Source organism: Patella vulgata, chromosome 1, assembly GCF_932274485.2.
Source record: "Patella vulgata chromosome 1, xgPatVulg1.2, whole genome shotgun sequence".
Taxonomy (NCBI): domain Eukaryota; kingdom Metazoa; phylum Mollusca; class Gastropoda; family Patellidae; genus Patella; species Patella vulgata.
In genome coordinates this window covers 15,763,658-15,789,064 of record NC_065879.2, presented here as the reverse complement: position 1 = coordinate 15,789,064, position 25,407 = coordinate 15,763,658, and the positions used below count along the sequence as shown (strand labels likewise).

Below are 25,407 nucleotides of genomic sequence, written 5' to 3'. Positions count from 1 at the left end.
CCAGTGAATGTTCAGTCTCAAATGACAATTTTAAAAGTTATTACGTAACTGCATGAGTAACTGTCACCTACTGGTACAAATGATATTAATATGAGGCTGCGATGTCGAACGAATAACAATTTGATATGCACACGTATCATCGAAAAGAAATTACTATTTTAATTTTTTTCACTTACCTGTTTAAGACTATTAAAATAGTAGATTAATACGTCCTTATGTATGTATTTATATATTTTAGATCAGGTGTTGATTTTTTTGGAGAATATTTCGTTATGAAATGACATGGATCATAAAGTTTGCCTACATCAGAGTCGGGGGACAGAGATTTGTTTTTGAAACTTTAAAACCGTAATAATGCATATTCATTTAAACAGTAAGCACAGTAGGACCGCACTACATGCAAACAAAACCAACAAATACCAAATCAAGTTCACGAATAGCCCCGGCGGCCAGCCGTAAGCGTCTACTGTGGTATCAATCAACCACGGAACAAGGACGTTTTAGAGACTGTAGACTTAAAACTGATATTGAATTCTATTGTCAGATATTTTCTGAAAATGTATTCCATACAGCTGGTGCACTACATAGATTCCAGCTCAGGTGATCTCCGTCTATATTCTATTTGAGCCACGTGATCTGTGTTCTCGATTGATTGCGATTTCGTGCTGTTGTACTTATTGTGGTGCTTGAGAGAAATTATCTCTCTGCATTGTATTGCGCTATTTTAAGAGAAATTATCTCTGTTCGAAATGACACAGTCCTAGTAATTATATAATATTACAAAGTAGAATTGGAGGCGACTCTTAAAAGTTTTTAGTGCCTTTAGTTTTCGCTAGAGGTAAAGGCTAAGTTCAGGGGAAAATGGCTGTTTGCCTGATATTGTTTTTTGTTTTTTTTTGTTTTACATCGTTTGTTTATATTATTAATTGTGTATATGATGTGAGGAGTAAGTTCATGGGAAAATGGCTGTTTACCTGATAGTGATGTTTTGTTTGACATCGTTTGTTTATATTATTAATTGTGTATATGATGTGAGGATTCATTAAAGGATAATGTTATAGAAACACATCGCACTTCGTCATTTCCCTGCTTCATATCGAACAATTTCTCTGTTGTAATCCAAGTTTAGGATTACTGTTGTGGATTATTACCACGTCGGATTATACCGATTCGAGGATTATTCACCCTGTCAGTTTTGGATCATCAAGATTCTGCGTAATTCTGCCAACGTTGGAATTAATACGACAACGCCGAGAAATCATATGTAAATTTAAAAGACTGTCTACAGACTACTATTTGAAAGCAGTAGAAGCACCCAGAGTAAAGAAAACTCCAACCGAATTCTGGTAAAATTGAATACTGTGACTGTGAATAACCTGTGCATTCATTCTGATCAACGCTGTTATACTCGTACTTATACTCATTTGTTCTAATATCATTTTATTAGTAGTTGTTTTATTCGTACTTGTACTCATTTGTTCTAATATCATTTTATTATTAATACTATTATTAAATTGTGATATATTATTAAATCGGTTGCTGTGTAGGTTTGTCTGATTGAGGCATAATGTGGATTTTGAATCTGTAAACTCCAGTCAATAATCGGAGATTGTAACACACACGCCTTATGATTATACATGTAGTCTCTATCCTTCAGACAAATATTCTAGTTGTCCATATTTGAGCATATCGAGGAGATTTGCTAAAGTATCCGGTCTTTTATGTCACCTTGCATGCAATATTAGAGGTAAATAGGACTATGGCAAGATGGCGACGCCAATGGAATTGATTTTGAAGATTAAATTATCATTTCAGGCTAATATATTTGCACTGCCTGTCAAACATCCAACACGATTTGTATTGTAAAATGTGTCTCATCGAGTTCCATAGCTGTGGCTATGGCGGTATATACATAAAACAATGCACTGGACATGTCTAAATTTATTTCATATATTCAAACGTTAACATTAAACCTTATCTGCATCGCCTTCCACCATCAACCAATCAAAACGTTATCAACATGTGGATTTGACCCTGTAACAAAAAGAAAATCCAGTTACAATGACACCAGTTCCAATTATACGAAACCTGGTCTTGGAAATTATTAAACAAAATAACACTCGCACCAATTAGACCAATTTGTTTTCATGGAAACTGAAAAAAATTCCACTGAATACAATGTACAATGCTTATAACTATATCAAATTGGTAGTATGGAATAATTGAAGTAATGGCCAAAGAAGGCATTAAAATCTGCCCGATATGTGAACTGCTCGATCGGAAGTTGCAGAATATTACAGTTATCCATGTAACTATCTGTATACAACTTATATATAATACACACACTATTTGTAATCCGAACTATACAAAAACAAGCATGTGCGTACTACGGAACAGAAACCACGTGGAATTGTCCAAGGAACTAGTAAGTCAAGAACCATGCCAATTGCACTACAATTGGTCGCCCAAAGAAGAAGAACAACCAACAAAAGCAAGTAGTACATGTATATCTCGTGGGACCTACCTGCGTCAAGTAACAAAGCTTACCTGATCCACTTAGATTAACTTTCAGAGTGTTTCCAGCTTGACCAAGACTGAAGTTCTCAGTATGAATAACTTTACCATTATGGTGTACCAGTAACTTATAGGAACCTTTAAAAGCTCTGATACTGACTGTCTGACCGTGACTTATATTATGTGATTCGTTGGTTCTCCAGGTATGTTTTAGCAGCTGCTGTACCCTTTTCCCTGCTTCATTTGGCTGTGAATTTAATACAGGACAAAGTTAATAATTAATGAAAGGTTGAACCATGGTATACTCGTCTGATTTGAACATAACTAAATCGTAAAATATTACAAATGCGTTCTCAATTGCATTACTAACAAACGCGCCTTTTTGGTTTAGGATCAACCACAAACAGAAGTCGTTTGATTTCTAAATAGTTGTAGTTAACTGCATAAAATCATTATTTCAGAATAATAATTGTGCTATTGTTTCCATATTGACAAACGCATTCCCCGTGATGTTTGCGTCTACTCGGATGAAACTTTTAGAAACAATAGTACATATTGTGGACTTCTGAGATATATGTGGTCTATCTGGTTTGTTGTGGCTTTAAGGTCACGATAACTCCGTGTTACTGTAGAGAAGAATGATAGTTTCAAGTGGCATCGGGTGTTCTAAAATAGTAAGTATACCTTATCTCGTGCAGGACATCAGTCACTTCCTATAGCTACAGGGGTCAATGGTTTATTGTGCCTTAAAATTTAAAAAAATAGAAAGGTCTGCTCTTACTGTAACATTATTGCCATTTGCGAGAGCAGCTTGTGGTCGCCAATGTCTTCCATCCCAGAATCCCCAGAACATAACACCTTTAACTGCTGGATGACTGAAGTAGGTCTCATGACGTCCTCATAATGTTGCGCTTTCCTATGATTATCCCCCTGGTTTATATCTAACTCGGTTATCCAGATAGGATATCCAACTTTAGCAACTTCGTCCAGTCTTCTCTAAAATATAAACAGTACAATCGGTTTAAACCGGAAGTTAAGAACCATAATTGAATGAACGAATAGGTCAGATGTTAGCTCTTTAGCATAAACGAGATTCTGGTGGATACCAGGTGTATCAGGTGTACTGTTTCGTAAAGGCATATCCTGTTTCTCTCGAGCTACATCTGCCAGTTGGTTAAATAAGAGGAATAACCCCCTTCCCAACCCCTTATCAACGTGTTTATTTAAACAGGCATTATGAAAGAGCTTATTCTGCCTATTGCAGATCTTTCGTCGGGCCTTAAATTTTATACAGTATAAATTATTAATTAGACAAATTTAACATGACAAGACCATAATCAACTCTTCGATTTTAAGTAGATTATAACGATTCGGCCATACCGATGTAATTTAAAAATGGAGAAGCGAGACTAAGACTTGATTGACCAGTACAGTAGTTACGATCGATGCACACATCTTGTCAAAACTACAAACATTGATAACTTTGCTCAAAATAAAGTAATTTGAATTAAACTTTCAATATATTCATTTTCCATTAACTATATTTGAAATATTATAGCGAGAATGGTCTTTAGATAATAGATCTGACGTTATCCTTTAACCAATCTGATTAAAACACAGATCGTATGTAGTTTCGTTTTTTATAGTTCAAAATTTCGTTTTATTTGTCTTTACTACACTAGGATCTGAAAGAGTTGTTATATTACCGACGTTCTGGTTGAAGTGAAGGATTAGCCAATGAAACGGACCGTTACGGTGAGTTCTTGGCGTTTGATGCACGGAACTGTGGGTATACATACCACTAGAAACGTCAACACTGATTGATTAATCAATGTCAAGCGTCATAGGGTCAAAACCAGCTCGTATGACCCCTAATGCAACCTTGCAGTACAACCTGCCAGATCTTTATGTAGTGTAGGCCTTCGAAAGTATAAAAAAAGGAAATGTAGATCTGCATTTTAATCAGATTGACCTTTGACGTTCGCGTACCCTTGTAGCAGAGAACAATCTCCAGTTGTTCTGATGTGACAGAGTACATGTAGACGTGCACGTAAAGGAAACGGTTGGCAGTTGGGGGTCGAAATAAGAGAGAGTCCTAGGCGCAGCTGTTCGGGTAAAATTTCCATTCTGAACGCACAAAAAATGGCGTATACCCGTTTGCAGTATCTTGGTGGGCGCACAAAAGTATAACGTGAAACCCCATTCCATTTCATTTAATAATACTTTACCTTAATAACAGAAACGTCAACATTACCACCGAGATGACTCTGTATACCCATACCAGATACTGGTACTCCAGCAGATTTAAAACGCATTCCTTGATCTACATAGGCCTAAAAATGATTTAATTTAAATAATTACATTGATATACGTCATTTACTGTACAATTAATGTTTTTTTAATACCTATGAATTCGAAGGAATTACTTTTACTTTATTATTGAACTGAAAAAAAGGAAATAGCAAATTAATATATATATCCTCACTCAAAAACGCCGTTGAGAAGGATACATATTCTAAAAGTGAACAACCTAAGACGCCCTGATTACAATACAACGTTAACAACTAGGCATATATATCCAGGAACTGATGTTTGATTGATTATGGTTTAGGGGTATCTGTACTGAGATCTAGGTATTTAACAAAAAATATAAAAAATGATATACGAAACGAAAATTGGCATCTAATTTCCTTTCGATTTATATATAGAAGTATGAAATGCTCGAGATATCAATTGTATTTAGATCTACTCACCATTGTCGACTGTCCACCACTAACAACGCTGTAGTCATTCAAATATCGTTGAGTTCCTGGATCTAGTCTGTGAATCTCTCGGAACATCCATTCAGTGATGAGTGGGTCTCGTAACTTATCTTCGTAAAAGTGGAGATGTATATTTTCATTTTCCACATCCCAATGCTGGAACCTAAAGATCGTGATTAAAATCGTTATATCACATTGTTCTCAAGTGGAGGGAGTTGTAGACAGACAGCGGCGCTGCAGCCTAACCTTATGGTGAATTCCAACTGACGCTGGAAAATTCCGGCGACGTTTCTTGACCAACACCGTGATCGCAATCCTTGTTAGTTAGCCAATGCCTTACTCACTGAACCACTGCGACATCTCGGTAAATGTGGGTAAGTTGTGTTATATGCCCAACAATCCGGAGAGTCGTGACATCACTTGGTATAATTGACAGACATATTAATGTGCTTTAGATATGTCATCTACAAGTGAGTGTTGGTTGCTCTAGCGGACTAAAACACTTTTAAAGACTTGTTATAATCAGGTGATAAACTCATCATGGGTGATTTCACGAGACTTTGTGAATATACAGCTTCTCGAAGATGTACAATGTCAAAGTGAGTCCAAGATAGTTCCCAGACGACGATGTGTACAATTGTTCGTAATTACCATTCACTTGTAGATCATTCGGACAACCAACATATCACCCGCTTGCAGATCATTCGACCAACCAACATATCATTCACTTTCAGATCATTCGGTCACCCAAGACCCTGGTAAAAGTTAATGGAAACGAAATATCTACTTACTTGCCCCTGAATGTTTTGGCCATATCACTAATATGTTTTTCTAAGAGTGGTTTTAATTCCGATCCAGACATTGATTTCTGCCACGATGGAACAACATTCGATCCTCCCCAAAATATATTATGACCTCTGACCTTTATACTAACAAAAAAGGGTACATTCCGATAAGAGATAATATCTTGAAATTTAAGCAACATTAAATAGGGTTTATTATTATAATTTGAATACTGTGTCAATTTTTAAATCAAATTTACCCTTTAGCACGCATGGCATTAACAGCATTCATGGCATTACCGGGTTGGAAATTCCCCTGTGAATAAAAAAAAGAAACCAATTACTTTTACATCCATGCACCATTTTAGGTGGAAGTGGGTGATGGCAGTGCCAATAAATACCCCAACATTTACCATCTTGATTTGCATTACATTAATTAAATACAAATATTTGACACTGATGTTTGAAAGTACGCTAGGTTTACCACGGAGATAACGAATTTACATCCATATCCAACATCTTTTATTTTTAAACCATAGCGGTGAATGTAAAATACACCAACATTTACCGTTCTGATTGCATTCCAAAATGACATTAAATGGAAATGAAATGAAATGAAATGGGGTTTAACGTCCTACTGTTTTGCTCCGAACTGGGCTAATGAGGGAAATTTTGCCCGGACAGCGGCACTACGGCCTACTCTTATATCGAATTCCAACTGCCAAGGGATCTTTTACGTGCACGCCAATGTGTACACGGGACCTCGGTTTTTCGTCTAATCCGAATGACTAGACAGCTGTTCTTGTCAGGCCCTCCGTCCTGCATCACTGACAAGGGGGAACCACGCCGGAAAATCTGGATGAACTTTCTTGGCCAATGCTAGGGTGACCCACCATAAATAAATATCTCCATATATCTCGACAATTTCGCCACAATATTTATATATATGCCAAGCCTCAAATCAGTTTCACACAATTATAGTCACTAAATAAACGATCATGTTGTACTTAATAAGCTATGACCATTAATCATGTATAAATAATAGACTGAAAACTGGTTCCATGTGTCGTCCATAACATCCAGACACTTTTGAGTAAAAGATAGGTTACGTGCCCTTGTTTTGAAATTAGTCTCGCTTAACCAGTCTATCGACCATTCTAGGGCTGATTGACAGGTCGGGATAATCAAGACTACTTTTTTACGAAACATAACAGAAAGCTAGAACAAGAAATTGAATTTAGAAATGAGCACGTTAGCTAGCTCAACAATTGTTTTAAGAAGCTTGTAAAAGTAAAATGAAACTACTGATAGTATCATGTTCCTGTCTAACCTGAGTGTTTCAGAGATATTATTTGTACTAAACCAAAAGATGCCGCTCTTAACGGTACAGTTAATGATAAAGCGATTTAAAAAATGAAACGAACGTAATTTCTAAATCTGCTGTAATAACCAAGAAGCTTAATTTTACTGCTATTCAAAATCGTCAACAATAATTTTTTTACGGCTGTAATAGTTGATAGATTTGTAGAGAATTGCACGTGCCATGGCTATTTATAGTATCATACTGTCAGAAAGTTGGCCTCGACACGGCGAATGTGCACGCTTCAGTGGTAGTCTCGAATTATCAGCAGTTGACTGTATTTCTGTAGGTGCGTGGGTCACCCTACCAATGCAAGGATCGAAGACATTAAATATGGAGTTTTGCGTCTTACCGTTCTGTTTCAACTGGGCTAATAATTAAATGTACATCGATGTTTAATACTCTATTTATTAATAAAATGCGCCTTACCTTGCTATGTTCGAGACCTGGCCATTTTAAAGCATTTTCTAATACTCCCCATTCAAATATATCGTAGAAGAAATCTTGATAGCGTTTATGACTGGAGTCGTGGATGTAATTAACATTAACGGCTGAACCCCAACCAAATTCACTTCGAGTTTGTTGAACCTGTTAATAATATATTGTTAAAATGTCAACACCCTTCTCAGATTTGGGTAAATAATTTTCGATATTATTGGATTTTATTTGTTGTCACAATTGAAATGAAATGGGGCTTAACGTCCTACTGTTCTGCAATGCCAAGCAGTGTACTTTGAGGGAAATTTTGCCCGGACATTGGCGCTACGGCCAACTGTTAATTCGAATTACAACTGTCATATTCTTTTACGTGCATGTCAATGTGTACACGGGACCTCCGTTTTTCGTCTCATCCGAACTACTATACGTTGCTCCATGCCTGGACCACACTGGGAAATCCCGATAAACTCTTTCGACCAAAACACCGGACATCCTGGTTAGCAAGGCAACGTCCTACTCCCTGACCCTACGCATCTTACGTTACAATTGAAACAAGAGTAGATAATACATTATTAAAATGGTTACACCGCCCTATTTGGGGTAAATAAATTGCCCAATGTATTGTGTTTATATGTTCCACCGCCCTATTTGGGGTAAATAAATTGTTCAATGTATTGTGTTTTATATTTTACACCGCCCTGATCGGGATAAATAAATTGTTCAATGTATTGTGTTTTATATGTTGATTTTTTGTGTGTGTGATGACAGATGATGAGTTATAGCCGATTTTGTTTTCCAATGTCGACAGGGTAGGACGAAAATGATAAAACTACATTTGGTTTGGTTACAAAGGTCGATTCCCATTTAATTTTACGAAACCAAAATTTAAATTTAAGCTGCAAAGCTGGTTCCAACAGACATAAGAAAACCCCAATAAAAAGTAAAACGTGACACAATTATATGGATTGCAAATTCTGGCGACCAGACGAGAGACATCTTGCTACATAGTAACAAATTGCCTTTATTCATTAAATACATATTTAAGCCCTTCAAAATAAAATACCATTAACATCCAATGCTTACCTCAACTTGAATTCCAGTCGGGTTAGCACTTCCGCTTAAACTGTGGATAATTAATTATATATTGTCATTAGCGACATCAGCTACCAAATGTAAATTAGTTCCAGCAATATCAACATTATATTATTTGTTACTAGTATTTGTTATTATTTGTTAGAAAATGTAGAAAGTTTCAATAATTCGCATTATTTTATTAACTATTATATTATTTCGGTTACAAAATGTAGCAAGTGCTTTATAAAAAACGTTATTGTATTACTATTATTCCATCGTATAGCTTTATTATAAAATCAAATCAACTTTAAGAACATGCGCATGCGTCATTCTTCTCAAATAACAGGTGTTCTTAAATATAGAAACATATTGACATTCTTCTCTATTAGAACATAAAATATAAAGATAAACCACCTGTTATGTATAGTCATCTCACCCCGTCCCCCCCCCCCCCCACAAGTGGCATGGCTTGCTCTGTTGTTGATATTGTTGATACTGTTCTGTTCCCGCTAGGCCAATGAAGACGGTCATACGTCATACAGTGTACTGTGAGGGAAAAGTTAGTGGTCTTCATCCATATTCTACCTCGGATTATCGTACCTGATTTTTAAGTCGGCTTTTCTAAGATGATCTATTCTCTTATCAGCATCGCTGGCAAATTGTGATAATGTTTGAACTTGTGTTAATTCACCATCATCAATCAAATAATTAACACCAGCCTCTGGTATCTGGACGTAAAAACTAACAGATTTCGCTGAAATAGAAAAACAAGTATCATGGTATGATACATAAAATAAAACACTTGGTAAAATCTAGCCATAGTTAATGTCATCTCTTTGGTAATATTAAAACGGTTTATGCTTATTTGGTATCTTTATTATGTCTATAAAGGCTTTGCTTGTTCCCTAATCACGCTTCTAATGAATCGGTAGCACGAATCTAACAGGTCCGTCGGCAACAATATTCTAGTTGGTCTGTATTTGTTAAACCGGGTTTTTTGACGGAAATCAGGTGTATGTATAATGAATTTAATAATGTTTTTTAAAGAATGGCTAGTAAGCAAGAATTGATAATAAGCAATAATCTGACTGACCCGGCTGACCCTACACTCTTGCTTTAACCCACTAGTGCCCACAGGAGGCCTATTAATATATGGTCTTTAATGAATGCATTGGTGTAGTAAGAACCGATAGTAAGCAAGAATCTGACAAATGATCCCCAGGAACAACGTCTTTATTTGTGCGAAGGACGTTGCTAACAGAACCCGATGTATGTATCTAGCTATACTTACTATTACTAGGAATGTGGTAATCACCACTTAGCTATACTTACTATTACTAGGAATGTGGTAATCACCACCCACAAGATGCCACTGACCAGGTGTAACAAATTTAGTCGAACCAGGTGTATCATACTTATGATTACCTACAGATAGAAACTATCATGAAATATGGTTTAATTTCCGAATTTTCTGCACCGACAGAAGATGGATTGATTCCATTAGTTAGCAAAGGAGATATATCCATAAACCAGAAGCTTCTGTCAACGGACAAAGGAGCTTATCAAAGTCTTTAGCAAAAGATATTACCATTGCTATCAATAATATCCAACATACTTCAGGCCCTATTGTTTTCGACTAGAGGTTTCACAGTGATAATGGGCAAAGGAGCTTGACAATATTCTGAATTTATCAAAGTATTTCTCAAATAATATCTTATATTTATCGACCATATACAGCAGACTTCGGGCCCTATTTTTGCGACCAGAAGCTTGCCAATATTGTGAACGTATCAAATTATTTGGCAAATATCTTACCATTGTTATCGACAATGTCCAACATAGTCTGTACATCGTGATACTGTTTACCATTAACTGTATTTAATATCTTCACGTGCACTTTAAAATAATAAGTGTGTCCTGCTGCTAGATGGAGATCTTGTCTAGCTCCTGCCCAATCATGTTGTCTATTATAAATAATAAATCAATTAATTATCTTTCATAACTCAACATAATTGTTCCCATAAGGCGACGAGAATACATGTAACAATTTTCCTTCTTCATTCTTCGAGAAAAAAAACCTTATTTAAAAATCAAAAGTACTTAGTTGTGCTCGTTGAGGGGCTTTAGTTCCCATATTATAAGTTTAGAAGAAAAAACTTCTTTCGAGCGATTCACTAGACGCTGTTCCTTGCCACGCTCTCCTTCCAGCATCACTGAGGAATTAACCACAATTACCGAATGATTCGAAGAACGCGGATAAATTGGATAAAAAAAAAACAGTGACCGTATTCATGAATGGTGCCTTTTCACTGACCAAGAGCTTCAATTGGTTAACCTTTCGTGAATAAAGCCCCGGTTCTGAAGTTCTTAAATAGAACAGATAACATCTAGCGAGAGATAAATATTATTTAGATCGTTATCCGTAAATCAGAATGATATAGCTAAAAGGTTAATTTAGGATCTGCTGAACGACACAGATTTCCTTCTAAAGAACAAGTACTTCTTGGTTTAAAAGTACTCTGTCTTACACATCGCTATGCGTGGTTTCCCCTTGTCAGTGGTGCAGGACGGACGTCCTGATTAGGACAGCTGTCTAGTCGTTTGGATTTGACGTAACAACAAGGTCCCGTGTACACAATGATGTGTATGTAAAAGATCCTTTGGCTGTTGGAATTCAGTACAATTAGGCCGTAGTGCCGCTGTCCGGGCAAAATTGTCCTCATAGCTAACTGTGTGGCGTAAACCCCATTTCATTTCATTTACACATCGCCAACGTCGGTAGCGATAGGAAACTATAGCCTTGCCACTCGAATGTCAGGGTTCGGATTCTGGCATGGATCGAGAAGAACCTTCGACATTTTGCGGGCTTAGTTCTGACTTGTCATTGGTGGCGGCTGTGGGGTGGGCACAGAGCAATGCCGCTGGGTCATTGGGATGCGGAGACAAACCGAAGTCCCCAGTGCATATATCGACAGTTGGAATTAGAAGCAGAAATAGATCGATCATATCATGGCCTAGAAATATAACATTCTTGATACTTCCATTTTAACCGGGGAGCTGCGATTGCTCGCTGATCCGCCGGTATGGAAGAATAAACAGCTCTTTATTCAGTGTTCCGGTTCGATGAATTTGGAGAAATGGTATTGAAGAAATGTTTTGGAGAAATGTTTTGCAAGATTTGTATTTAGAAATTTGTTGTTCGAGATTTTTGTTTCGTTGTATGTCTATGATGAAATGTAAATGTAGATTATTTTTTTCTATTTTTTTGATTTACTAAAATAAATTTTGTCTTTATATTAAAATAAAATTAAATTAAACAAAAATACATTTTACAAATCTGATATGATGATGTCTAACTTGTAAAACAAATAATGATTTTAAGATACAAATGTTAATTTTAGTGTACAAATGTCGAAATACGACAACAAATGAAGAAATAAGATTTAAGGACTACGAATTAAGAACTAAGAGTTAAGAACACTGAATAAAGACCTTTTTGGTCTTCCATACGTGGTTTCACTAGAGTCGCGGTCATCGAGCGATTTTTCTTACTGTGTATATGCTTGCTCGATTCATCATTATTGTATGGTGACTTATTTTATTCGAGGTTGATTTTCGCTCATGTCGTCATAATATTCCGGTTCGATGGATTCCAAGAAATGTTTTGGAGAAATGTTATAGAAGAAATGTTTTTGGAGAAATGTTTTGAAAGATTTGTATTTGAAGATTTGTATTTAGAAATTTGTTGTTCCAGATTTGTTTTTCGTTATATTTCTCTGTAGGCTAAAATAAATTTTATCTTTATATTAAAGTACAATTAAAATACATTTTACAAATCTGATATGACAAATGTCTGATTTGTAAAACAAATATTGATTTTAAGATATAAATGCTAATTTTAGTGTACAGATGTCGAAATACGACAACAAATGAAGAAATAAGACTAAAGGACTATGAACACTGAATAAAAAGCTGTTTGGTCCGGGACTCTCGGGGTTTCTCGGCGATTTACCAGTTTTCCCTTATCAGTTTTAAAAGACAGGAGGCCTAGGAAAGGAGGCATGGGACAGGAAACCTGGCAAGAAACAGCGTCTAGTTGTCCGGGTGGTACAACAAAATGAGGCCTCTATGTACACATTGGCATGCACGTAAAAGAATCAATGACGGGTTGAATATAAAACAAGATTAGGCCCTGGCGCCACTGTTCGGAAAAAATGTCCCCCATAGCGAACTGACACGGGTCAATTACTTAGTCTTTCTAGAAGTAGAAAAGGCGTGTACGTAAAAGACCACTTGCCAGGCTGAATTCAAAATAAGAGTAGACCATAGCGTCACTCTCCGGGAAAAATGTTCCACTCTTCTCCATTAGCCGATTTTCTTTAATTCACACCTACCTTCCTGTAACTTTGTAACTATGGGATCCTCCATGCTTATCAGACGAAAGGCTACCAGTACAGGAATTGCATACCCAACCACTGGTACTTTCAAATCCAGGATTCTGAAATAGGTTCTGCGCGACCAGAAGTTCAGGCAAGAGCAGGAGTATGAAAATCATGTCGCCTCTCTGCGTTAACCCGAATGAGTACTGATTTGTCAGATAGGCGCCACTTATAGCAAGATTTCTTATAAATCTTATCTTTGGCAATTTTATGACGACAGAGTTGATAGTAGCTTAAAGAGGTGCTATGGTTACACTAAAAGAATTAGGACATCTGCTGGATAAAGCAGAATAAAACAGTCCCTGGGTCGGAAGTGGAATGAGCTAATGAAGAAGGGCATACACCATGCAGTTTGGAATAAGGGAAATTGTGTCGAGAAAGATTCGCCACGGCCTCTTTTTATTTCGAATTCCTCCTGTCAAGGCTTATTTTACGTGCACGGTAACGTTTACATAGGAACTTGGCTTGTCGTACCATCCACACAACTAGACACTGTTCCTTGTCACCCCCTGTCCAGTATGGACAAACCGCTGTGGAAAAACCCGAGGCACTTTCTCAGCCACACAACTGGGATCGAACGCGTGACTTCTGTATTAGTGAGTAAGCACAAGACACTGAATCATTTTCCTTGGGGCTTTACAAAGTGTCTTCTACAAGTAAGCACCTAAAATCAACATTTCACCTATGAACACCTTGACCCTTAAAATGTGCTGATTTTCTCATTGCAACCCGCGTATTATTTATCTCTCATTGAGGTTATCTATTCTGTTTATCTTGTAAAAATCTAAAAAAAACAACAGAACTCTTTTTTATTCAGTTTCACCACGTTCTTCAAATCAAACAAGTAACGATTCGTAACTGGCAATTGTCTCTAATATATCGGATTTCTTACAGCTTATTTCACGCCAACATGTATACTCAGACTGCATATTTAACATTTAATTAAGAAAGCAAAATCAAAATACGGGTTCATTGCATAACGAGCAGCATAGATCTGTGAAATTTCAATTCAACGTATCTTTTTAAATACTGAATGAACGAAATTAAACCAGTATAGAACTGATATATATATATTGCTTAAAATGGCGCGTTTAACATAACTTATAAACGGTGATAGTGAGATCAACTTTTCTGATAGGATCAGCTCTCTTACAGATTAAATATTTATGGTAAATTCTTCTATCCACAGTTAAATGTTTTAAGATACCACTGATTTTTAACGGGGATAAATCATTAAAACAATTATACAATATATAATATAAAGTCGTATTAAAGCTGACGTTAGATGTTTGAACAAAACTCCATACAGCAATCCATTATCAGTTACATCATGCTTTTCTTGGATTGGTTCTTCATACTGGGTGAAGTTTTCACGTATGCTATAGTATTGTTTACCAAACACCATCATATTATTAGTACTGAGTTTGGCTATTTACTTATCGCACAGCTGCTTCTAAAGCGTTCCATTTTCTGACTTCTTGCGCCAGGGCTGGTGTCATTACGTTGCCAATGTAATGAATTACATTACCATTACTGTCGAAATGTAATCATTATGATCGTTATAACCAAAATAAAGGGCTACAACTTCTGCATGCCTGTTGATTACTAGCTTCAACGATTTTGAGGAGGTGATTTCAGTTTATCGCCTGAACGGAGAGGATATGGTGTGAGCGGGAATAAATAAGATCTACGTTTGTGTATTGTATTCTCGTTTTATAAGAGAGAGATAGAGAGGGGGTGGGGAGAGAGAGTTGGGGGGGGGGGGTGTAACGTCCACTCGACACAAACAAGATATAAACTATTACTTTATAATAGTTCCCACTCTTTAATCCTGGGTTCTGTCATGTCTATATTATACGAAAAGTACAAAGAGGATTTGGATGAGTAATACGTCTCAGAAAGAGACTAATATAATCCTCAGGAAAAAAAAGGCGGTGAAACTTTGTTTTGACCGAGCAAAATTAGACATTTGCGACTACCTCTCTCAATTGGTGAATTTTAACCCTATTTTGTATGTTTGCTACTTGGGTTATCTGTATTCAGTTTTTTATAAATGTAATTATGTGTGCGGTTCTTACATCGAGATCGAGGGGGGGGGGGCAATATTTCCCTGACTCATGACAGGGTTGAGTTGATAATTGCTCACAATCTATCGTTTATTTAAATTTTAGGCGATTGTACTTGGAAAACGTTGTGGCGAATGTTCCAGAAAGTTCTAGAATTTCCTAAAACTATATAAGCCGGACCGGTCTAAGGGTAGAAGTTTCTTACCAGAGCTAGATGTTGATCGTATAGGTTTCTATTTGACCCACGTGGTCTGTTTTCTCGATTTATTGCCATTTCGTGCCGTTGCATTTATTGTGCTTTTATTCAAAGAAATTATCTCTCTGTTTTACATTTTTCCTATTTTAAGAGAAATTATCTCCAAGTTCAAGATTATTGTTGTGGATTATTATCACATCGGATCATACCGATTGAAGGATTATTCAGGTTTGGAAGATCAAGATCCTGTGTAATTCTGCCAACTCTGGAATTACTACGCCAACGCCGAGAAGACATCTGTAAAATACTGTCTACAAACTACTACATCAAAGCAGTAGAAGCACCGAAAGTAAAGGAGACTCCAAACGAATACTGGTAAAATTAAATACTTTGAGTAACATGTGCATTCATTCTGATCAACGTTGTTATATTTGTACGTATACTTATTTTATTATTTGTAGTTGTTATATTCGTGAAATGAAATGAAATGAAATGGGGTTTAACGTCCTACTGTTCTGCTCCGAACTGGGCTAATGAAGACGGGCATACGCCATACAGTGTGCTATGAGGGAAACTTTGCCCGGACAGCGGCACTACGGCCTACTCTTATATCGAATTCCAACAGTCAAGGGATCTTTTACGTGCACACCAATGTGTACACGGGACCTCGGTTTTCGTCCCATCCGAACGACTAGACAGTCCTGCATCACTGTCAAGGGGGACCACGCCGGAAAATCTGGATGAACTTTCTCGGCCAATGCAGGGATCGAACACCCGACCTACAGGCTAGCGAGCCAGCGTCTTACCCACTTAGCCACGTGATTCCCCTGTTATATTCGTACTTGAACTCATCCGTTCTAATATCATTTTATTATTAATAATATTATTAAATTATTATATATATATTATTAAATCGGTTTTTGTGTAGATTTGTCTGATCGAGGTATAATCCGGATTTTGAATCTGTAAGGAACACGCCCTATGACTGTAGACTCTATCATTCAGACAGATAGTTTGGGTATATCTAGGACATATGCTAAATTATCCGGTCTTTCTTGTTACCATGCCCGAAATATTGGAGGAAAGATGGCGACGCCCATAAAATTAATATTCAAAAATAAATTATAATTTCGGGTTAATCTAATTGCATTGCCTGATCAACATCCAACATGATTTTTATTGTAAAATATATCTCATCAAGGTTCGTGGCTATGGTAATGGAGGTACACTACATAAAACAATGCACCGATACAACCATATCTAAGATTTATTTCATACATTCAAATATTAACATTAAACCATATCTGCGTCGCTTTCCTCCATCAACCAATTAAAACGTTATCAACATGTGGATTTGAGCCTGTAACAAACAAAAATCCAGTTTCAATGATACTTCTGGAACACCAGTTCCAATTATAAGAAACCTGGTCTTGGAAATTATTATTTAAAATAACAAAAAGCCTCACTCACACTTGTATAAACAAAAATTAGACCAATCTGTTTCCATGGAAACAGAAAAATATCTCCTTTATAATTTTCTAGTACAACTCTTATAACTATATCAAATTCGTAGTATGAAACAATTGAGAGATAGAGGGGGGGGTGTTATAGGTTTTTGACACAAACTAGGCAATGGTTCAATTTATATTTCAATAATTCGCTTGCGCGTAGGGGTCTTTAGCAGTTGGAGGAAACTGGAGGACCCGGAGAAAACTTACGAGGTTGAAATAATAGAAGTAATGGCCAATAACGACATGAAAATCTGCCCGATATGTGAACTGCTCGATCGGAAGTTGAGGAATATATATTTAATATTACAGTTATTCATGAAACTATCTGTATACAACTGATATATAATAGACACACTATTTGTAATCTGAACTATACAAACACAAGTATGGGCGTACTATGGAACAGAAACTGAGCTTTACGCCCTTGCCGCCATCATGGAATTGTGATGTCATATCCGCCAATCCACGTGCAACTGTCCAAGGAACAACCAAGTCAAGAACCATGCCGATCGTACTTGAATTGGTCGCCCCAAGAAGAAGATCAACCAACAAAAGCAAGAAGGGATTTCTTGGTACCTAGTTGCTGGTCAAGTAACAAAGCTTACCTGATCCACTTAGATTAACTTTTAGAGTGTTTCCAGCTTGACCAAGACTGAAGTTCTCGGTATGAATAACTTTACCATTATGGTGTACCAGTAATTTATAGGAACCTTTAAAAGCTCTGATACTGACTGTCTGACCGTGACTTATATTATGTGATTCGTTGGTTCTCCATGTATGTTTTAGCAGTTGCTGTACCCTTTTCCCTGCTTCATTTGGCTGTGAATGTCATTAACAAAGTTAAATAATGAAAGTTTCAGTCATGGTATACTCGTCTGATTTAAACATACCGAAATCGTAAAATATTATAAAGACGTCCTCCATTGCATTACTAACAAACGCGCCTTTTTGGTTTAAGATCAACCACAAACAGAAGTCGTTTCATTTATAAATAGTTGTGGTCACTTGAAGTTCACATTTTGCACCATAACCCCCGGGTGAATTACACAAATACCCCGATGTACTTAACTACAAAAACGCATTATTTCATTATAATAATGGTGGAATTGTTTCAGTACTGACCACTCGGATGTGCTTTCTAGTAAAAAGAAAATAGTGCATATTGTGGACTTTTTAATGTGGATGACCTGGTTTGTGCCTGAAGGACCTCGATTACTCAATCGTATGGGTTCTATCATGCTTGATCGAAGATTCCATCAATAATGGCATGATTTGAAAGTAGAGGAAGTGTCAAGTGGTGTACAATATTCCGTGCCCGACATCGTTCGCTACTTGGGTCACTAATTTGCTGTACCTTTAAATATAAAAAATGGAAAGGTCTTCTCTCACCGTAACATTATTCCCATTTGCAAGTGCAGCTTGTGGTCGCCAATGTTTTCCATCCCAGAATCCCCAGAACATAACACCTTTAACTGCTGGATGACTGAAGTATAGTCTCATGACGTCCTCATAATATTGCGCTTTCTTATGATTGTCCCCCTGGCTTATATCTAACTCGGTTATCCAGATAGGATATCCGACTTTAGCCACTTCGTCCAGTCTTCTCTAAAATATAAACAGTACAACCGGTTGAAATCGGAAGTTAAGAACCATAATTGAATGAACGAATAGGTCAGATGTTAGCTCTTTTCTTAATAGGATATGCTACTAGCTAACGTAAAGTTCCGCGGGAAGACATTACAACAGGAACAGATAAACGTGCTTCTAGTGAATGCGTGGTGTATCAGGTGTACTGTTTCGTAAAGAGTAAGCATATCCTGTTTCGCGCGAGCTACATCCTTCATTATTACAAGTTGATTAAATACAGGAATACAGCCCCACCCCTTATCAACGTGTTTACTTAAACCGGCATTATGTAAGACCTAAATCTGTCTATTGTAGATCTTTCTTTGGGCCTTAAATGTTATATAAATTATTAATTAGACATTTATTAACATCACAAGAGCATAACCAACGCTCGATGCAATCGGATTCCTGCGATTTTAAGTAGATAAGAACAGTTCGACCTTATTTATATAATTTATAAATAGAGAAGCGAGGCTAAGACTCGAATGACCAGTACGGTAGTTACGATCGATGCACGCATCTTGTCAAAACTACAACCATTGATAACTTTGAGCAAAATAAAGTGATTTGAATGAAATTCACAGTATGTTCATTTTTATTATCTATTTTTGAAATATTATAGCGAGAATGACCAGCGCTTTATCTAAATCTTACATAATGTATCTTTAACATGACTTTAGATAATAGATATGACGTGTTCCTTTGACCTTCGCGTACCCTTGAAGCAAGAAAAGTACAGATGTGACAAAAACAGAGTACATGTTGACGTACACGTAAAGATCGAAATAAGAGAACGCCCAAAACTAAAACATGAAACCTGATTTCATTTCATTTAATAATACTTTACCTTAATAGCAGAAATGTCAATATCACCAACGAGATGACTCTGTATGCCCATACCAGATACAGGTACTCCAGCAGATTTAAAACGCATTCCTTGGTCTACATAGGCCTGAAGAATTCAAAATAATTACATTAATATACGCCCTGATTACAATACAACGTTAACAACTAGGCATATCTAGACTAACTGTATCGAGGAACTAACGTTTGATTGATCATGGTTTAGGAGAATCTGTATTGAGATCTAGATATCTCTGCCTTGGGCGGGGGGTGAAAATCAGAATGTAGTCAACGAAACAAATTGTAATCTTAGTGGATTTATTTTTTTAAAAATTCTAAACAATATACGAAACAAAATTGGAATCTACTTTCAATTAGATTGATATTTAGAAGAGTGAAATTCTCGAGATATCAGATATATTTACATCTACTGACCATTGTCGACTGTCCACCATCAACAATGCTGTAGTCATTCAAATATCGTTGAGTTGGAGGATCTATTCTGTGCATCTCTCGAAACATCCATTCAGTGATGTGAGGGTCTCGTAACTTATCTTCGTAAAAGTGGAGATGTAGATTTTCATTTTCCACATCCCAATGCTGGAACCTGAAGATCGTGTGTAAAATCGATATATCACAATGTTCTAAAGTGGAGCTACCTGTAGACAGACGGTGGTGCTACAGTCTTCACTTATAGCGAATTCCAACTTTCAAGGGTTCTTTTACGTGCACGCCAACGTGAGTCTCCGTCCTGCGCCCACTGACATGGGGGGGAACCACGCTAGAATATTCCGGAGAAGATTCTGGACCAACATAGGTATCAGACCCGGTATCTTCAGGTTAGTGATCAAATGCTTTATTCACAACGCCATTGCGGCATCTCGGTGAATGCGGCGAAGGCCATGTGATATGCCCAATAATCGTGATTAACTTATTGCGATAGGTCATGACATCACTTGGTAAAATTGACAGACATATTAATATGCTTTAGATATGTCAAGCTTAGATTAGACTTACAGGTGAGCATTATTGCTCTGGCTGACTAAAACAATTTAAAGACCATTCGGTGAACCAACAAATCACTCGCTTGCAGATCATTCGGACAGCCAACACACTACTCGTTTGCAGAACATTCAACCAACCAACATATCATTCACTTGCAGATCATTCGGACAACCAACAAATAACCCGCTTGCACAACATTCGACCAACCAACCAACCAACATATAATTCGCTTGCAGATCATTCGGTCAACCAGCACCTTGGTAAACTTTAATGGATACGAAATATCTACTTACTTTGCCCTGAATGTTTTAGCCATATCACTCATATGTTTTTCTAAGAGTGGTTTAAATTCCGATCCAGACATTGATTTCTGCCACGACGGAACAACATCCGATCCTCCCCAAAATATATTATGACCTCTGACCTTTATACTAATAAAAAAGGGTACATTTCGATTAGTGATAATATCTTGAATTTTAAGCAACATTAAAAGGGTTTAAAGGAGCTAAATCGCTAACATTTGGGACCTAGAAATTCACAAAAGTGGGTCGCAACACATATAATACTGTAATATGAATGTATATAAACTGATTTACATTAAATGGTTTCCGTTTTTACTCCAATTTCAAATCAGTTATGTTAGGCGAAATAAGTCAGCAATCTCAATCGAGTGCAAATTTTTAGAGTCTAGTTATTCTAGTCTACATAACTCCATTTGATTTGGTGCAATGTGTCTAGCCTCGTCCCTCGAGTCTCTCAATACAACTGGGGCTGAAGCGCATTATGGTACACGATTCGTGTACCAATGTTAAAAAAATTATTTTATCTTAAATATCGGATATCAGAAACTCATCAATGTTGATTTAAATTGACCAATAATTCGTGTTTTCGATGTCGAAGATTTTGGAGGATTTTGAGTTACGGACTTAGGTCCTTTAATGTCCTACTTTTCTGAACGAACTGAGCTTATGATAACTGGAATTTGCCATCAGTGCACTATAACGGACAATTTGACTGAACAGTGCGTTACGTTTCAAACAGCTTTTCTTCCAATTTCAACTGCCAAGGATTCTCTCGCCTACACTCCCGCGTGGACAAGTGTTCTCGGTGTTTAGGACAACACAATAACTAGAAGCTGTACCTTGTCAAACCCTACGTCCTTTACCATTGAAATGGGAATCTCGAGGAATTCACTCCGCAGATGGATGGGCGTGGTGACAAGTGTAACAAAATACAATCGTCCAATAATACGGGACTGGAATCATTATAATTTGAATACTGTGGCAATTTATCAATCAAATTTACCCTTTAACACGCATGGAATTAATAGCATTCATGGCATTACCGGGTTGGAAATTCCCCTGTGAATACAAAAAAGAAACCTATTACTTTTACATCCATACACAGTATTTTTCAATTTTAAATGGGTTATGGCTGTGACAATAAAATACTTCAACATTTACCATCTTGATTTGCATTACACATAGTTGGCACTGATGTTTGAAATTACGCTAGGTTTACCGCGGAGATAACGAATTTACATCCATATCCAACATCTTTTATTTTTAAACTATAGCGGTGAATGTAAAATACACGAACATTTATCGTTCTGATTGCATTCCAAAATGACACTTATGACACTGGACTAATAATTAAATGTACATTGATGTTTGATACTCTATTTATTAGTAAAATGCGCCTTACCTTGCTATATTCGAGAAATGGCCATTTTAAAGCATTTTCTAATACTGCCCATTCAAATATATCGTAGAAGAAATCTTGATAGCGTTTATGACTGGAGTCGTGGATGTAATTAACGTTAACGGCGGAACCCCAACCAAATTCACTTCGGGTTTGTTGAATCTGTTGATAATATATCATTGTTAAAATGGCTAGAACCTTCTCTGATTTGGGTAAATAATTTTCGATATTATTGGATTTTATTAGTTGTCACAATTGAAATGAGATTGGATGTAACGTTCTATTGTTCTGCAATGCCATGATGTATACTTTGAGGGAAATTTTGCCGGACAGCGGCGCTACGGCCAAATGTTATTACGAATTACACTTTTATGTGCATGTCAATGTGTACACCGTTGCTCGTCCCATCCAAACGGCTATACGTTGTTCCTACACCATTTACCATACCGGGAAACTTTCACGGTCTTACTCCCTGGCCCACCGCGGCTTCCGTTACCGTTGAAACAAGATTAAATAATACAGTATGAAAATAATTACACCGCCCTTATCGGGGTAAATAAATTGTTCAATGTATTGTGTTTTATTTGATTTTTTTGTTTTTTGTTGGGTTTTTTTGTGTGTGTGATGACAGATGACGTATTTAGATGAAACATGTGTTGACATACAGCCGATTTGGTTTTCCACTGTTGACAGGGTTTTACAAAAAGGATGAAACTACATTTGGTTTGGTAATTAGGTCGACTTCCATTTTTTTTTAACCAAATTTTTAAACTACACAATTATATCGATTGCTTGTTCTGGCGACGAGATGAGACGAGGGACCTCCTCTCAGATAATGACATAAAATGCGTTTTATCCATTAAATATATATTTAAGCCATTCAAAATAAAATACCATTAACATTCAGTGCTTACCTCAACTTTAATTCCAGACGGATAAGAACTTCCGCTTAAACTGTGGACAAATAATTATATATTGTCATTATATTTAACCCTATAGCGACGTCAGCTACTAAATGTTAAGTAGATCCAGCAATATCAACATTACATTATTTGTTATTATTAGGTTTGTTAGAAATAGTAGAATGTTTTAATAATTCGCATTATTTCATTAAACGTTATATTAATTCGGTTACAGCAAATTCTGTACAAAATCGATATTACATTACTTTTAATCCATCGTATAGCTTTTGCTATAAAATAAAATAGAAATAGAATTTAATAAAACGCACATGCGTCATTCTTCTCAAATAACAGATCATCTTAAATATAGAAACATATTGACATCTTAACCGATGTCTTCTCGAATTATTAGAACATATGAAAAATATAGAGGTAAACCACCTGTAATGAATGTATAGTCACTCCACCCCGTCCTCTCCTAATGATATTGTGATCGAAAAGAAATGAAATCAGGTTTAACGTCCTACTGTCCTGTTCGAACAGCGTCGAATTCCAGCTGCCAAAGGATCTTTAACGAGCACGTCGATGTGTACACGGGACCTCTGGTTTTCGAACGACTATACGCTGTCCCTTGCCAGGCCCTGGGTCCTGCACCACTGACATGGAGGAACCACGTCGGATAATCCCGGCCAACGAGGGATCGAACACGGGACCTCCAGGTTAGCAATCTAGCATCGTACCTACTGAGCCACCGTGGCTCCTGGTTAAATAGAGGATATTAACTGGAATGTTCTGTGTGGGTGACGATTTACCATTTAGAGGTGGAAACAGGTTTAAAAAAGCCAACGCGAAAATATTTAGTGGTCTTCATCCTTATACTATACCTCGGATTAGCGTACCTGATTTTTAAGTTGGCTTTTCTATTATGATCTATTCCCTTATTAGCATCGCTGGCAAATTGTGATAATGTTTGAACTTGTGTTAATTCACCATCATCAATCAAATAATTAACACCAGGCTCTTTTGTCTGGACGTAAAATCTAACGGATTTCGCTGAGATAGAAAAACAAGTAATATGGGATATTACATAAAATAAAACACTTAGTAAAAAATGTAGTCATAGTTCATCTCGTTGGTAATATTGAACGGTTTATGCTTATTTGGTATCTTTATTATGTCTATAAAGGCTTTGCATGTTCACCGATCGGAAGTACGAATCTGGCAGGGCCATGTTCTAGGTGTTCTGGGTTTGTTCATGGAAACCAGGCGTATGTATAATAAATTTAATAATGTTTGTAAAGAATCGGTAGTAAGCAAGAATCGATAATAAGCAATAAGCTGACTGACCCTACACTCATGCTTTAACCCACTAGTCTGGACGATGCATCTGTGTGGCATTTAATGATTGCAATAGTGTTCTAAAAGAATCGGTAGTAAGCAAGAATCTGACAAATGTTCACTAGGAACTACGTCTGTATTTGCGTGCAGCATGTTGCTAACCATCCTCAATTCGGTACTGACCCAGAATGAGAGCCTATCAGATTCCTCGATTATCGCAAATACCCAGACTCGCGCTTTCCAGCAAAAATGTCTACCTGTGATAATCGAGTTACAAAGTTCAAGGTTCGTTCAATGTTAGGTTTCCGATGTATGTATCTAGCTATACTTACTATTACTAGGAATGTGGTATCACCACTTAGCTATAAGCAATAATCTGACTGACCCGGCTGACCCTACACTCATGCTTTAACCCACTAGTACCCACAGGAAGCCTATTAACATATGGTCTTTAATGAATGCATTGGTGTAGTAAGAACCGATAGTAAGCAAGAATCTGACAAATGATCCCCAGGAACAACGTCTTTATTTGTGCAAAGGACGTTGCTAACAGAACCCGATGTATGTATCTAGCTATACTTACTATTACTAGGAGTATGGTAATCAACACTTAGCTATACTTACTATTACTAGGAATGTGGTAATCACCACCCACAAGATGCCACTGACCAGGTGTAACAAATTTAGTCGAACCAGGTGAATCATACTTGTGGTTACCTAAAGATAGAAATTAAAATGAAATGGGGTTTAATTTCCTAATTTTCTGCACCGACAGAGCTAATGGAGATTAACCATGTGCCATACAGTGCTATGAGAGAAATGGACGATGCCAATATTTCTGATTGATTTC

General features: G+C 36.8%; 2 protein-coding genes across 3 annotated transcripts; both read right to left on the bottom strand.

Annotated features, from left to right (window-relative positions):
* Positions 1 to 1,926: 1,926 nt before the first annotated feature.
* On the bottom strand, positions 1,927 to 13,479 carry LOC126820833 (uncharacterized). Of its 2 annotated transcripts, XM_050548992.2 has the most exons (13): positions 13,325 to 13,479; positions 10,746 to 10,894; positions 10,263 to 10,355; positions 9,531 to 9,684; positions 8,940 to 8,979; positions 7,848 to 8,006; positions 6,319 to 6,374; positions 6,068 to 6,205; positions 5,268 to 5,439; positions 4,743 to 4,847; positions 3,296 to 3,510; positions 2,548 to 2,761; positions 1,927 to 2,034 (listed from the first exon to the last, which is right to left on the bottom strand). In XM_050548992.2, the coding sequence occupies exons 2-12, from the start codon at positions 10,768 to 10,770 to the stop codon at positions 2,725 to 2,727; spliced, it is 1,194 nt and encodes a 397-aa protein (XP_050404949.1). In that variant the 5' UTR covers positions 10,771 to 10,894; positions 13,325 to 13,479; the 3' UTR covers positions 1,927 to 2,034; positions 2,548 to 2,724. The 2 variants fall into 2 exon arrangements, 1 of the variants encoding a protein (XP_050404949.1); XR_008785881.1 differs by lacking the exons at positions 10,263 to 10,355; positions 10,746 to 10,894; positions 13,325 to 13,479 and adding an exon at positions 10,222 to 10,248.
* A 3,384-nt stretch (positions 13,480 to 16,863) lies between these two features.
* LOC126822357 (uncharacterized) lies at positions 16,864 to 24,902 on the bottom strand (the record flags this gene model as incomplete). Its single annotated transcript, XM_050551260.2, has 11 exons — positions 16,864 to 16,991; positions 17,748 to 17,961; positions 18,532 to 18,747; positions 19,616 to 19,720; positions 20,047 to 20,218; positions 20,910 to 21,047; positions 21,922 to 21,977; positions 22,321 to 22,479; positions 23,232 to 23,271; positions 24,119 to 24,272; positions 24,890 to 24,902. Coding segments are annotated over 11 exons (1,305 nt in total), but the record flags the coding sequence as incomplete, so codon positions are not given.
* Between the last annotated feature and the right edge of the window lie 505 nt (positions 24,903 to 25,407).

What these genes read in the sequence shown, in the direction of transcription:
- LOC126820833 (XM_050548992.2), bottom strand. Translation starts at nt 10,770, where the DNA reads ATGTTGGACATTGTCGATAACAATG. An exon ending in GGACATTGTCGATAACAATG is followed by an intron (nt 10,356 to 10,745) that starts GTAAGATATTTG and finishes TTCTATCTGTAG; the next exon opens with GTAATCATAAGTATGATACA. An exon ending in AATGCCATGCGTGCTAAAGG is followed by an intron (nt 6,206 to 6,318) that starts GTAAATTTGATT and finishes CTTTTTTGTTAG; the next exon opens with TATAAAGGTCAGAGGTCATA.